The sequence below is a fragment of the Psammomys obesus genome, unplaced genomic scaffold, assembly GCF_907164565.1.
Source record: "Psammomys obesus unplaced genomic scaffold, mPsaObe1.curated_primary_1811, whole genome shotgun sequence".
Classification (NCBI taxonomy): Eukaryota; Metazoa; Chordata; class Mammalia; order Rodentia; family Muridae; genus Psammomys; species Psammomys obesus.
In genome coordinates, this window is record NW_026596125.1 from 5,614,174 (window position 1) to 5,629,172 (window position 14,999).

A 14,999-nucleotide genomic window follows, 5' to 3' on the forward strand; every position below is an offset into this window, starting at 1 on the left:
TGTGTGTGTGTGTGTGTGTGTGTGTGTGTGTGTGTGTGTGTGTGTGTGTATGCATTTGTACCATGTGTATGCCTGGTGCCAGCGACCAGGAAAGGGTATCACATCTCCTCAAACTGGAGTTACAGATGATTGAAGTTTACCTGTGTGTAGGGACCTCTGCCAGGAAGTGCTCTTGACTACTATGCCAAAGCTTATTCACTTTCGTAAGGCACAGTGCAAACACCTGTGTCATTTCTAGCACTTGAAAGGCTGAGGCAGGAGCACTGTTAAAGGCCAAATAGGGCCACATACAAAATCAAAACCTTGTTAAGAAAACTGGTTGCTCTGGCACTGCAGGCACATGGTGCAGACACACATGCAAGCATAACACCCACCCATACACATAAAATAATTTTTTAAGGGCTGAAGAGATGGCTCAGCAGGTAAGAGCACTGACTGTTCTTCAGAGGACCTGGGTTCAATTCCCAGCACCCGCATGGCAGCTCAGAACTGCGTGTAACTCCACAAGCTATTACACCCGCACAATGACATACATGCCAACAAAACACCAATGTACATAAGACAAAATAAACTATAATAGTAATTTTTTTAAAAAGCCTTAAAAAACCCAGCATTTGGGAAACAAGGCAGGAGGCCCAGGAAGGAGCTCAAGGACAGCCCTAGCTACACAGCAAGTTCTAAGCCCAACCTGGGATACATGCCAGCTTTAAAAAACAAAAAACAAAAAAACTCTCAATTACATTTTGCTGAGTAGATCTAAAGCAAGGGGCAGGACTCCACTTCTGTGACTCATCTCCTTATAAAAGCTGGATCTCTGCATTGGAGGCCAGCCTGGTCTACAGAGTGAATTCCAGGCCAGCCAGGGCTACACAGAGAAACCCTGTCTCCAAACAAAATAAACCAAACCAAAGTTTAAGCTCAAAAAAAAAAAAAAAAGGATGGTTTCTGAGGAATGACATCATGACTGACCTCTGGTACCCACATAACACAGGCAAATGAGGACCCACACAATCATTCTTATACACACACAAACAAATTTAGAACTCCAAAATAAAACATAAAATAAAAGTTAAATGCATAAGACTCTGGCTTCAATCCCCAGTAGCACCACCCAGCCCACCTCAGACCAACTCACTGCTGTACTGATGAGGTACGCCAAACTCCTGCAACCATTCTGTTAAAGCCAGCTTTAAAGCCATTTGTGGACTGTAGAGTACATCTGTTTCAATATCTTCATCACTGCCTTCGTTCTCTAACTTTATCTGTATTGATACAGTACTGTCTTCACTGTCAGCTACAGGGGAAAAGCACAAAGAAGAGTTATTAGCAAAGCCTCCTGTCACATCAAGATGTATAAAGTTCACTTGTTAAGGTATAAGCAAAGCAGCAAAACAAAACGCCTCAAATATAAAACACCAGATACTCCACTAACCACCTAGAAAGTCACCCACCTGCTCATTACAGGAAGTCTGTTAGAATCACTGGGAAAGTTGGTCATAAATGTCCACCCAATACCAACAGCGACACGGCAAGGACAATTAAATACATCAGACCATCCCTTGCATAAAGAACACACACTTGGATTCTTCAGGCACAACTTCATTAACATGAATCACTATGGCAAAAGAGGGCTCAACAGTCTACTTCCGGGCAGTCTTTTCTTTCTTCATCCTTTGAGACGGGGTCTCTTTAAGTGGGGTCTCACCGCTGTCCCTGAAACTCTGTAGATCAGGCTGGGCTCACAGATACCCACCTGCCTCTTCCTGTGAGTGCTGGGACTAAAGATGTGCACCAGTGACTAAGCATAAAGTCATAAAGTTCCAAGTCAGGACAGACAGAACTAGGAGCAGAAGGTTAACACTGAACTTGTCAGCTGCACATTCAGAAACTGTAGCCTAGCTTTCCTTCTTTCCCTGCACATTTGAGTTTGGCTGGTCTAATCTTACACTTAGTGTTCTATCATGCTGCTTTAGAAGATGTAGGAGTTACATGCCACTCATGCAGAAGGAATGATGAAGACTATTCTCCTAATTGTGTCTTTTATGGGTAAAAGCAGCAATGACCAAGCCATGGAAGGACTCAATTCATTAAAAACGCTGGAAGCAGGGGCACAGGAGACTACAGCTATGTATCACCGCGTATCAGGACATCAAGCACCCCATCTCACACCTCATCAATAACCTGTTTCAGACTAACTTCAAAATCTATATTTATCATTATATTGTGCCCACGGTATGCCTGTGGGGCACGAATGCCTTGGCACACACATGCACATCAGAGGATAATGTAATGGAGCCCATTCCTTCATTATGTGGACGCCATACACTGAACTTTGCATTACTAGGCTCACACACCTGGCACCTTTTAACCCACTGAGATATCTCTTGCCTGCTCTAACTTCAAAATCTTCATGACCAAACTCTCCCACGGCCATGACCCTTTATATGCAGCAACTGTGCTCACACGTGACTCAGCTCAAACACGTGCCTAATGTTACAGTGAAGTCTTTGCGTACTTGTGTACAAAACCGCTGACTACCTACCATGCCAACAGAGATCTGATTATAGGCTGGACTTTGGTATCATCACTATTATGAAGCATCTCCTGCCTTAGTATTTTGTAATACTGTTCTCCATCGCTTTATGATTGGTTAAATAAAGAGCTGGACAATCAATAGCTGGGCAGGAAAAAAAAGGCAGGACCTCCAAAGCCCAGGAAGAGGTCTCAGGTGAGGGACCAGAACAAGGGAGTTACCATCTGGACAGAGATGAAGAAGCAGGTGCCTACACCAGACTAAGATGGCAAGTAACAAGCCATGTGGTGGGACACAGGCCAGGACAGTATTGTCTTATATAAGTCTCCATGTCATTATTCAGAGCAAGGGTGGGCATAAAAAACCATACAGTTGCATTTTGGTGTTCAACATGGGACTAGAAATCCAAGCTTAGAGCCTGAGAGAGGTCCCAAGTTTGAAGGCTCAAACAAGCACTCCCTGGCAACAGCCATAGCTCCCTGGCATGCCACATTATGGCAACAGGCAGGCTGCTCTGTGAACGGAACAGCTTAAGTCTGGCTGGCCACAGAAGCCAGCGGACAGCTGGGGGGGGGGGGGGGCTGGCTTAGGGAATGGGTGAGTGCTTCTGGTGGATGGGCGTGGCCCTGGGCTCACCCGTGCAGCTCTACTGGCTGAACTAGTCCTGTAAGGATCATGCCATGCACCATGAGCACCAGCAGTGGCTACATGAGAAACAGCTCCCAGCTGCTGCCTGCCAATGTGAGGTTTAGCTCAAGCAGAGCCCAGGGTGGCGGGCCTTGGGAACACAAACCAACCTAGGGAGCACTGCTGCCACACCACCAGACTGAATGCTGTAGCCAGCAGAGGGCTGATTGACCCAGGGGGCGGAGCCAGCCACTGCCAGGTGTTAAGCTAAACAGCACAGGAAGCCCTGGAGACAACACAAGGAATCCAAGCCTCTGCTCAGGTATGTTTGGAATTATGCTTAAGTGCTACAAAAAAAAAGAAACTTGGTATTAAACAAAAATCAGACAGAAATTAAGGTAATAAAGTACACAAAGAAAGTTCAGTAAATTTAAAAGAATAAGCTACATAGGGATGGGAGTTTGGAGGAAATAAATGCAGAAAGACATATTAAGTTAAAAAGCGGTAAAGAGGTAAATACATGCACATAGAGAAAGAAAGTCTCCAAAGAAAGGAGGAAGAAATGAAAGAGGAGAGTTAGAATAAAAGTATTTTCTGTGCTAAAAAAAGAAGACTACAACCAAGTGCAGTGGCACACATCTGGAATCCCAGCACTCAGGGAGGCAGAGGCAGCTGGATCACCAAGAGGTCAAGTCCAGCCTGGACTACAAAGTGAGTCCAGAACAGCCAAGGTGATACAGAGAAACCCTGTCTTGAACTCCCCTCCAACACACCAAGAAAAAAAATTTTATTTAATGGAGAATACATAACAAAGGACACTTGGATCTGTATAATTCTGTTTGATTACCAGCAAAGATACTTTTGTACTTTCAGTAATTGCGGTTTTATAAATTCTCATTTAAAAAGATAAGAAAGTAGACTTAGAGAAGACTGAAAAATTAAATGCTAGAGTGGAGGCAATACGTAAGAGATTAGATTCCTCTGAAGATTCTTTCTTCTGGAAAAGTATTTTCTAATCTAAAGCCTACAACAACAGCAAAAAAGGAAGTTCCAGATGAGAGAAATCCACAAAAGCTTAAGGAAACTGCAGAATGGCAATTGAGATGCTGGATGGAGGCTTACACTATGAATGATCATAATTACAGTATATTCTATTTCTATTAATGGACAGTTGCAAGATAAAGGATGCTCAGTTAAGAATATAGATTGTTTAATAATGTCACCTTTGAGCAATGTCATACAATAGCTCATGTGTTTCATTTTGCAGTGTTTGAAAAATTAAAATGCGTGACCATACCATTAAGATAAATACTGAGAATTCCAATGGGCTCTTTGCTTTAAATTCTGAAAGGATGATTTTGAAACTGGACGTATAGTAGAGATGATGACTATCTTAAAGATGCCTTTTTACATTGAACCTGATAATGCTCTAGCATATATATCTAATAAAACGCAACAATTGTTTAGACATAAAAAATGGGACTGGAGAGATGACTCAAAGGTTAAGAGCACTGGCTTCTAGAGGTCCTGAGTTCAATTCCCAGCAATCACATGGTGGCTCATAACCATCTATAGTGAGATGTGGTGCCCTCTTCTGGCATGTAGGCATATATGCATGCAGAACATTGTAAAAATAAATCTTTAAAAAAAAAACATGGAAAACGTTACAGATGTATCTTACCATCCTACAGTACAAGCAGTTGTAGAGAGACTTAGTCATACTTTAAAAGAGATGCTTAATAAACACAAAAGGGTAACAAAGACCCCAGAGAGAAATTATATAGTGCTTTATTAACTTTAATTCTTTAATGCTAATGAGCAAAAAACCCGCAGCTGCTGAAAAACACTGAATTATGGAAAAACAAAAAACAAAACAAAACAAAAAAACTGAACTAAAGCAGCCTATTTATTTTAAGGACACTTAACTTCAGAATGGAAGGCAGAAAATGTGTTGTATTGGGGAGAGGTTTTCCTTTGTTTCAGAAGAAAAAAAAGCTTTCGATACTTCCAAAATTAATCAAAATAATTTATTAATAATTTTAATTTCTAATAAATTTAAAATTTTTGTTAATAATATTAATTTATTACTAATTAATTAATTAATAAGGATTAGATCTGTGTTGGAGAGGCCTCCTGAAAATCTTGGCTGCAGAAATGAAGAAATCAAAAACAAAACAGGTCACATAAATGCTGATCCCTCTAGATGGGAACAGCTCTGAGACTGGCTAAAACATGAAAATGTCTCTGCATAGACAATAAATATTGTTGGCTAGGGCTGTAGAGATGGCTAAGAGGTTAACAATGGCTACTCTTTAAGAGGTCCAAAGTTTAATTCCCAGCAACAGGCGGCTCCCATCCATCTATAATGAGATCTGGTGCGCAGACAGAAGACTGTCTATACATAATAAATAAATCTTGAAACAAACAAACAAACAAAAATATCGGGGGGGGGGGGGGGGGGGGGGGGCTGGCTGGCTGTTCTTACAGAGATCCTGAATTCAATTTCCAGCAACCACATGGTGGCTCACAACCATCTATGAGATCTGGTGCCCTCTTGTGGGCACTATATACACGACATAAATCAAAGAAAAAAGGGGAAAGAAAGGATATAGGAATGGTAGATTATTGAATCTAATTTTAAACTAAAGAGCATTCAACAAGCAAATATTTTATGGATTTTGTATATTGATACAAATTTAAGGGTATATTTTATTAGAACATACTGTTTATATCTTTCAACTTGTTTAAGGTATTGTACCTACACAACTCATGTAAAAATGCAATGTGAAGTTCTAGTCCTTTTAAAAGCTACTATTACAGCTAGGCACACTGAAACACAGTGCCTGTAATCCCAGCACTCTTGGGAGGCGGACCTCTATGAATTCCAGGTCAGCCTGATCTACAGAGTCCAAGACAGCCAAGGCTACAGAAAGCCAGTCTTGAAAAACAAACAAAACAAAAAAGCTACTATGACAGACTATTTAGGATCATTAAGATATATAAGTGAGTAGTCAGTTAATCAAACTTGTGGTATTGTTAGGTACTAGTTTAGTTAATTAGTAGAAACAAGCTTTACTTATTCTCCGGTGGAAGTTTTCAAAGTTAATCAGACAGTAAGTAGCTAGAAACAAGCTATGTTTGCCTATTCAGATTTACTACAGATGGTCTTCATGCACTTCAGAGATCTTCAGAACATGACACCTGGAGTTCATTAACATAAGGCTTTTCAGGACAGTGAGAAATGTCTGCTCCTGGCAGCACCCACATACTACTTCAGAGATGATGATGGGCACTGAAGAACCTCCACATGGAGTTAGCTTCAAACGTGGCAAAGCTAGCCGCTGAGCAAATAAACAGCTTGACTCAACTACTGACAACATGCTGTCCGGTCCTTTATACTTCCTGCTTCACAAGAGTCTGTGTTATACTGGGCCAGAAGACCGAAGATGAGGCTCTAACACTGCAGAGGAACCTGGGGTGACTGTCCAGACAGCCAACTGTCATTTCTATAGTTTCCAAAGCTGCCTGCTCTCCACTTCCACTTACCCTTCTTAGTCTCTAATAGGGTTGAAGACTAGACAGTTATAGTCTCACAATTAAGCTTAAGCTGTTTTTTTGTTTGTTTTGGTTTTTTAAGCTTAAGTTGTAAGGGATCTAAGAAAATGATTTAGGACTAAGAAAATATTTTTTGACTGATCAATACAAGCTGTGACAGAAAAGTTTTTAAGCACAGAACTTTGAACTCACCAAGATAGGGTAGATGGTTCCCACAAACAAATAGTCTGGACATTGTGAATGTAATTCTTACTTGATGGTTTTCAAGTTCTTCTTGTTCTTACTATACAGTTTATTGACGTTAGAGGAAGGGAAGTACTGGACTAACGGGATGAGATGTTGGAGTGATGTCTTTATGCACTGGGCATTCAAATGCTGGTTTCTGTGCAGAGATCTGATCACAGGCTGGACTTTGCTATTGCCATTACTGTGCATTATCTCCGCCTTAGTATTTTCTAATTGTTCTCCATCATCTTCTGATTGGTTAAATAAAGGGCTGAACAACCAATAGCTGGGCAGGAAAGGGAGCCAGGACTTCGGGATCCCAGGCAGGTGGGAACCAGAGAAAGTTGCCATCAAGACAACTGAGGAAGAAGGTGCCAGAATGAGACTAAAATGGCAGGTAATGGGGCCATGTGGTGGGACTCAGGCCAGGCCTGTGTTGTAGGGTTAAAGCAGGTGAATATCTATAGTGCTAAAGCTTACATGAACATAAAGGTCTCTGTCATTATTCAAATCAAGGGCGAGCACAGAAAAACTATACGGTTACATCAAACTATCAACACTCCAAGTTATCACTGTTAGCACACTGCAAATCAGCATCACAACAGTAGCAACACTCTAAATGCCTACATGTCTTCTCCAACCTAAGATCGTTTTTTTCAAAAGCAGGTATACTTTATTCGTTCCACTCTCAATACTCAGGAAGACAGAGTCGCAATACAATATAATTAAATGCAAATCATAAACAGCCAACATTCTTACTTGAAATTCTATTAGGGACTTTGCAAAAAAGTGACTTGTCCAAGGCCACTCAGTCTTTTATTATATATCCACACTAAGGAAAACACATTTTAAGAAAGGAGTATAGACTTAAGCAATGCCTCCATTTGATTGTACCTCTCTCACAAAAGCCTATCATATCAGCACGCACAGGGTACTTACTCATCACCACGTCCTTTCTCACTCCATTCATGTTTGATTTGTACCAAGTGGCAAGGGTGTGGATGGCAACATAGTTAGCCTCAAATTCACAGTTTGGATTTGTCAGCACTCCCTTTAACCGTGGGATGAGTTCTGTGGATCTTCCTTTGTAGGGGCCCAGGAACAGCCTCTTCTGATCATAATCATTGGCATGAATGTTATCCCAGATCACTGGCGCTCTCTTGATGATCTTAGAAACTTCTTCAATACTCTCTACGGGAATTTCTTTTGAAACAACTTTTGGACCTAGAAATAATGTTAAAAGAACTTCTTTATTTACCGTACTTTCCACATGGTTCTTTAAAATACTGTAGTGGGGCAGGAAAGGTGGCTCAGTGGTTAAGATCATGTGTTGCTCTTGCAGAAGACCCAAATTGGGTTCCTGGTACCTACATGGTGATTCATCAGCGCCCTTTAACTCCAGTTCCAAAGACTCTGTAGACCCCTTCTAACCTCCACGGGCACCGGGCATGCACGGGGTGCCCATAGATGCATGCAGGCAAAACACACATTAAAATAAATAAACCTAAAAGGAAAGTTTGACAACCTGAGTTCAATCCCCATGACCTATAGGGTAGATGGAGAAAACCAAGGCCCACAAGTTGTCCTCTGTGCATAGACACATGCACTAAACCAACATAATTAAATAAGGTAAAGAGATAAAATACAAGCTGGGAGGGCCAGTGACCTGAATTCAACTGCTAGTACCCTCATGGTAGATGGTTTTAGCTCCCAAAAACTGTCCTCTGATCTACACACATGCTCTGGCGGGAGTTGGGAGGATAGTGCGCCTTATGCACAGCTGATCTCACACATAAATGTGCTGAGAATTTTAATAAAATAAGGTCTGGAGAGATGACTCAGTTGTGGTAAGGGGCCTGCCACCAAGCTTGAGGACCTACATTTGATCCTAGGATACTCACAGTGTAAAGAGATAAATGGCGCCAGAGGTTGTTCTCTGACCTCCACACATGCACACATAATCACATACACAAAACACGCAATAGACAATTGTTTTCATGTATATACTTTCCTACGAGTTTCTCTCTCCACCCATCTCAACGGCCCAGGTTTTTGCAGTGATGGGGATTAAAACCAGGGTTTCATGTGCAGCAAAGCTGACGGGCTACACTACTGAGCTACATAGACCCCAGCTTCTCTGCCTCCCTTCCCTCATTTATTCAGAAGGCTGCTTTAATCTCATGGTCCCCCTACTGCAGCCTCCCAAGTCTGGAATAAGCAGTAAGCACTACCTCACCCAGATGCTCAATTTTCCTTTTTTAATTTTTTGCTATTTTTGGATGACAAAGTCTCTATGTATAGTTCTGGCTGTCCTGGAACACACTATGTGGACCAGACCGGCCTAGAACTCAGAGACAAACCTGCCTCTGCCTCCCAAATGCTGGGATTTAAAGGGTGAGCCACTATGCCTGGTTCAATTTTCCTTCCTAAACTAGCATAGCTACACATCCTTTTACTCACTTTATAAAACACAAGTTTCTTAGGAGTCTAGTGATGTAGCCAAATTGTAGCAGCACTAGAAATCATGATGCACTAGGTTTGATCCTCAGCACCACATAAACTGGGTATATTGGTGATATAGCTGTATTCCCAGCAGCTAGGAAGTAAAATTAGGAGAATTGTTAAATTCAAGGTCATCCTTGGCTACACAGGAAATTCTAGGCCCAGAATACATGAGACCCTGTCTCAGACAATAAAAGTGTTCACCTATTAAGAACAAGGAGTTTCTCTAAGCCCTAGTAATCAAGTTTTACTAAAGATTTTTGAGGACTTACCTGTCCAAAGCACCTCAATTCCAGGCAGAAGCTTTTCGCCCACAGTCCTCAAGTAAGGAGACTGAGATACATTTGGATAACAGAAAGTGCCACAATATTCTAAATGAAGAGGGTGAAAAATTACGTTAGGGTTGAAATGCTCATAGATTATAACTGGGGAAAAGACTTACAAATTCTGTATTATTTTCATTCAAAATGATAAAAGGCTCTGTATTATACATAAAAGGAGTAAACTTAAGCATGTTACATATGACACTTCATACAATCAAATATTCAAACTGGGAGGTGGGCCTGCCTGTAATCTCAACTCCCAAGGGAGGAAGTGCAGAGACTCGGGCTTGACAATTCCATGTTACAGACCAGCCTTCATTTTATGGAGTCTTTTTTTTGTTTTATTGGGGGGACAGGGTCTTTAAGGAGCCTATGCTGGCCTCAGCCTGGTTCTCCTTGGCTCTGCCTCCCTAGCCCTTGGATTGATAAGCACCTCCATGCCCAAATCAAAAAAAAAAAAAAAAAAAACAGGGTCTCTTTATGTACCACAGATTGACTCATTTTCGAAAGACCTGACATCTCAAAAACAGACCAAACCTTGAAATTTTCGGTAGTAGTACCAACCAGTCCTTATAACCACAATCATTAGAAGTGTATTCATTGCATAAAATTTCACATAAGTTTAAGTTTTTGAAAAAACAATTAAGGCTGCTGTAGTGAAGTATACACACCTGCGATCACAGACTTGGGAGACTGAGAAAGGCTAGTGTTCAGAAGTGAGCCTAACCTGAGATACATGAAACCAAAAACTAATACCCCTCTAAAAAAGAATTCGGACTAAATTATTTCTTACAACTAACATCTCTTCCTGAAAAGAAATCAAAGTAGGAGCTAGAGAGATAGCTCAGAGGTTAAGAGCACTGTCTGCTCTTCCAGAGGTCCTGAGTTCAATTCCCAGCACCCACATGGTGGCTCACAATCATCTATACTGTGCTCTGGTGCCCTCACCTGGTATGCAGGCATACAAGCAGATAGAGCACTCATATACATAAAATAAACAAATCTTTAAAAACAAAAACACAAAAGTATGACTAAAGTTTCATGAAGGTGAACTGTGAGAGGCAACTAAGAGATTGAAACCTTTCTTTTTTTTCTTTTGGTTTCTTGAAACAGGGCCTCTCTGTGTAGCCTTGGCTATCCTGTACTCATTTTGTAGACCAGGCCAGCCTCTGCCTCCTACAGGCAGGCGTCACTGTGCCAAGCGATACATTTTCTATAGACGAAAATTAAGTGGCCTAACAGCTACACTTTCTAGGCTGACAACTAGAAATATAGCGCCCAGATGAGAGTGGGAGGAGTGAAAAGGGGGCAGCAATTCATGGGCAAAAACGGGAACAAGTAGGAGGGAGTGAAATATGACTAAGTAAAAAGCATGTAAATTTGAATTTTTTCCAGTTTTCATTTCAATAATACTATTTATTCTCTTCCTTAACCTTGACAATGTAATGTTTATATACTTCAAACACTAAAAACACATATCTCTAGCCTGCTTCATTGATATCATAAGGTTCTAAATTTTTCCCATGTAAGACTTCAAGAAATGCCTTCTAAAAAAGTATTCCTCCTTTTATGCATGAAGGGAGGGATGTAACAGGTCCAGTACATGGATCCTTTTTTAGTTATTTTAAGACTAATTAAATATAGAATTATTATACACAATACCTGTAGGACAGAAGAGGAAAGTTTCTGGTTCTCCTAGGTACTGATAAATTTCGTTTGTGATGGAGACTTGTGCATGTGCAAAAGAACTGAACACCTCTTTGTCTGCTGCACACATATTATGATCAATATCATCAAAAAGCAAAGCAAATGACCTGCACCCAAACTGAGAGACCTTAGAAAAAACAAACAACAACAAAAAAAACACACACAATTATTAGCTTATCTCAGAAAGGAAAAAATATTTTTAATATACACTAATACCTCAAAGTAAAATTTTTCCTTGGAATAGAAAAATATATCCGATCTTTTTACATTTTCAGTTGCAATAATTCTAAGTTAATATAGCTACTGTTTTTTTTTAACCAGCTTTTTATTTTTTAAGATTTATTATTTATACAACATTCTGCCTGCATGTGTGCCTGAGCACCAGAAGAGGGCACCAGATCTCACCATAGATGGTTATGAGCCACCATATGGTAGCTGGGAATTGAACTCAGGACCTTTGGAAAAACAGCCACTGCTCTTAACCTCTGAGCCATCTCTCTAGACCCTATAAGCTACTGTTTTGGTGTTCAATTTTAATTTTAGATTGAATGGAGTGTATGTTTAAACTTCTACAAGAGAGTCTATCAACCAGGTAGTGGTGGTGGAACACACTTTTAATCCCAGCACTCTGGAAATAGAGGCAGGTGGATCTGAGTTCAAGATCACCCTGGTCTACAGAGTGAGTTCTAGGACAGCCAGAGCTACATAGAAAAACCATGTCTCAAAAAACCTAAACCAAAACAAAAAACCAAGGTAGCCTATCCAAAAAATTTTAAGAATATAAACAAGAATACTCAACCTATGAAGTATTTAGGCCTTACTCTAGTCTCTTACAGCACACTAATTCCAACCAATTTCTTTTCAGAAGTACCTAACTAGGCAACAAGCAGAATAAACACAATTTTTAACAGAGAATTTAACCTCCTCTCAAGAGTTATCTTAAAATCTTTTGGGGGTGTGATTATTGAAGCTAGAGTCCAATGTACACTGAACACCCACTACATAAGCTATATCCAACCCTACCTTTAAGTTTTTTAGTTTTACTTAATGTGTGTGCTAATTCCTACACTGCCCATGTGGCTGCCAGACCGAAACCTCTTAGGATCCTCTTCTCCCACCTCCTGGAGGCAGGCTCTCCACTGCTGCTACACTGCTTTGTACTACATCTAGCTGTCGCACTGAGCTTCTGGGTAGTTCTTCTGTATCCAACTCCAATTCCTGAGAAGGAAGGCTGAGACTACAGATGCAAGCCACTGGACCCAGCTTCTTAAATATGGGCCTCAAGGGTCAACGTCAGGTCATCAGGCTCCTGCAGCAGGAGCTTTCACCCGCTCTGCCATCTTGCACTGGCTCCTGTTTTCTCTCTCTCTCTTTTTAAGATCTATTTTTAGCCAGGCACAGTGGTACATAACTGTAAGCCTGTAACTGTAAGCCCAGCACTCAGGGAGGCAGAGGCAAGCAGATCTCAGCCTGGTCTACAAAGTGAGTCCAAAACAGCCAAGGCTACACAGAGAAATCCTGTGTCAAAAAAATAAAAAACAAAATCAAAATCTTTTATTTTATATGTACAGTTTTGCCTGTATGCACTTCTGTACACCACACACATGCTATGCCCAGACAGCAGCAGAAAGCAGGAAATCTCCTGAACTGGCATTACAGTCATGAGCTGCTGTGTGGTGCTGGGAATTGAGTGCAGGTCCTCCACAAGAGCAGGCTTAACCACGGTCCCATCTCTGCAGCCTCCTGGTCTGGTTTTAAAGAGCAAGCATCACACTGTAGGCCAGGCTGGCCTCAAATTCTCAGCAATTTTCCTGCTTTGTCCCCTCAAATGCTGAAATTATAAGGAATTGCCACACCCAGCTTCTACCTTTAAAATTTTACTAACCATGTGATGTCACCTGTATAAATCTTTGATTAAAGAATAAAACATGCAAATGGAAAACCCACTAAACTTAAAAAACCAACAAAAAACTGGGAGTCCCACACCTCTCAAAAATATAATTAAATATAAGTTATTTATAAATCAGATTCACCAACAGCTTATATGCTTTCCTATTCTATGTATCTTCTTCCCGTGAAAAAGTAGCCTTTTCCAGTCTGAATAGCATCTACAATGTGTATGACAGGGAACCGTTTTCTAACATCATTTTTCTAACATCAGTCACATATTTAGTCAAATATCCAATGGCATAGTATATAGTTTCTCTAAGTGTGGTTCCACCCAACAGCATCACCTAACCAAGCCAGCCTAAGAATCTGAACGAGCCTCACAGCCAGCATCACTTCTATGCTCAAGAGCTGCTTTGGGCTTTGTGTGGTGCTGGACTTGAATCCAGGACCTAACATATGCTAGGCAAAGCTCTACTATTAAACCAAGGCCCCCTCCAATCTCCTGAGAGCACAACAAACCGTGAGCGGCACTAGTGCTTCTAATAAGGCCTTTTGATTGACAACTACTTCTCTTTCCAGAATTATGAAAGCAACAGCTGCAGGAACAAAGTATTCATTTGAGTTCCTTTTAAGATCATAAAGCAATCAGGAAAACTCCATTTCAATCCTGAGTGATGACAATAAAGAATTACCTGGTCCAATTTGCGTTTCAATGTTGATACTTCCTTGGGGTTAGAAAAAGTGATGTCTAATCCTGGTGAGATGGCATAGATAAATTCTATCTCATATTCTCGTGCAGCGGAGATAAGAGTCATGAGTTGCTCTAGAAAACAAAGTCCATGATTTTAGAAAGCAACATGGAATGAACACTAAAGGAAACTACTTTCTAGCTGAAGAAATCACTTTTTCAGTTTACAGTAAAGGAAAATTTAATTTTTAAGAATTAAAATTTAGAAAGTATCACATCCATGTAAGGTATTTTGGTACTCCTTGATAATCTCAGAAACTGGGCGGTTAAAACAGGAGGATCAGAAGTTCAAGACCAGTCTCAGCAACATAAGCAAATACAAAGCCAGCCTGCGCAATGTAATAATGCTGTCTCAAAACAACAAAAAGAAAAAAAAAATCACATTGTGTCATACGAAATGGCATAAGCTTGAAATGACCTATCATACAAAGAGAAAAGAACAATTTTCACAAGCCCAACATGGTGGCTCAATCTACAACCACAGGGCTGTGGGAGTGTGAATAAATAACAGGAGCCACAGGCTCATGTTTGAATACTCGGTCCCCAGTTGGTGAACTGTTTGGGAAGGATTAGGAGATGTGGCCTTGTTGGAGGAAAGCTGGAGGCCAGTGTTGAAAGCCCACGTCATTCCCAGCTGCTCCTCTGACTCATGCTTGTGAATCAAGATTAATCTCTCAGCTACAGCTACATCTTGCCTGCCTGCTGCCATGTTCCATGGACAAGTACTCTTAACCCTCTAAAACTCAGAGCACCAAATTCAACATTTTTTTTCTTTTTTTCTTTTTTTTTTTTTTCCCGGAGACAGGGTTTCTCTGTGTAGCCTTGACTGTCCTTGACTCATTTTGTAGACCAGGCTAGCCTAGAATTCAGAGATCCGCCTGCCTCTGCC

At 40.9% G+C, this 14,999-nt stretch overlaps 1 protein-coding gene across 3 annotated transcripts in view; it reads right to left on the bottom strand.

Annotated features, from left to right (window-relative positions):
- Oga (O-GlcNAcase) overlaps positions 1–14,999 on the bottom strand; it is a 35,845-nt gene that overhangs the window by 17,107 nt on the left and 3,739 nt on the right. For all 3 annotated transcript variants that reach the window (XM_055630036.1, XM_055630038.1, XM_055630037.1), the window contains exons 4-8: positions 14,055–14,185; positions 11,428–11,599; positions 9,715–9,813; positions 7,880–8,164; positions 1,136–1,294 (exon numbers count right to left, since the gene is read on the bottom strand). In XM_055630036.1, coding sequence (XP_055486011.1) covers positions 1,136–1,294; positions 7,880–8,164; positions 9,715–9,813; positions 11,428–11,599; positions 14,055–14,185 — 846 coding nt within the window. The remainder of the gene's footprint in view (positions 1–1,135; positions 1,295–7,879; positions 8,165–9,714; positions 9,814–11,427; positions 11,600–14,054; positions 14,186–14,999) is intronic.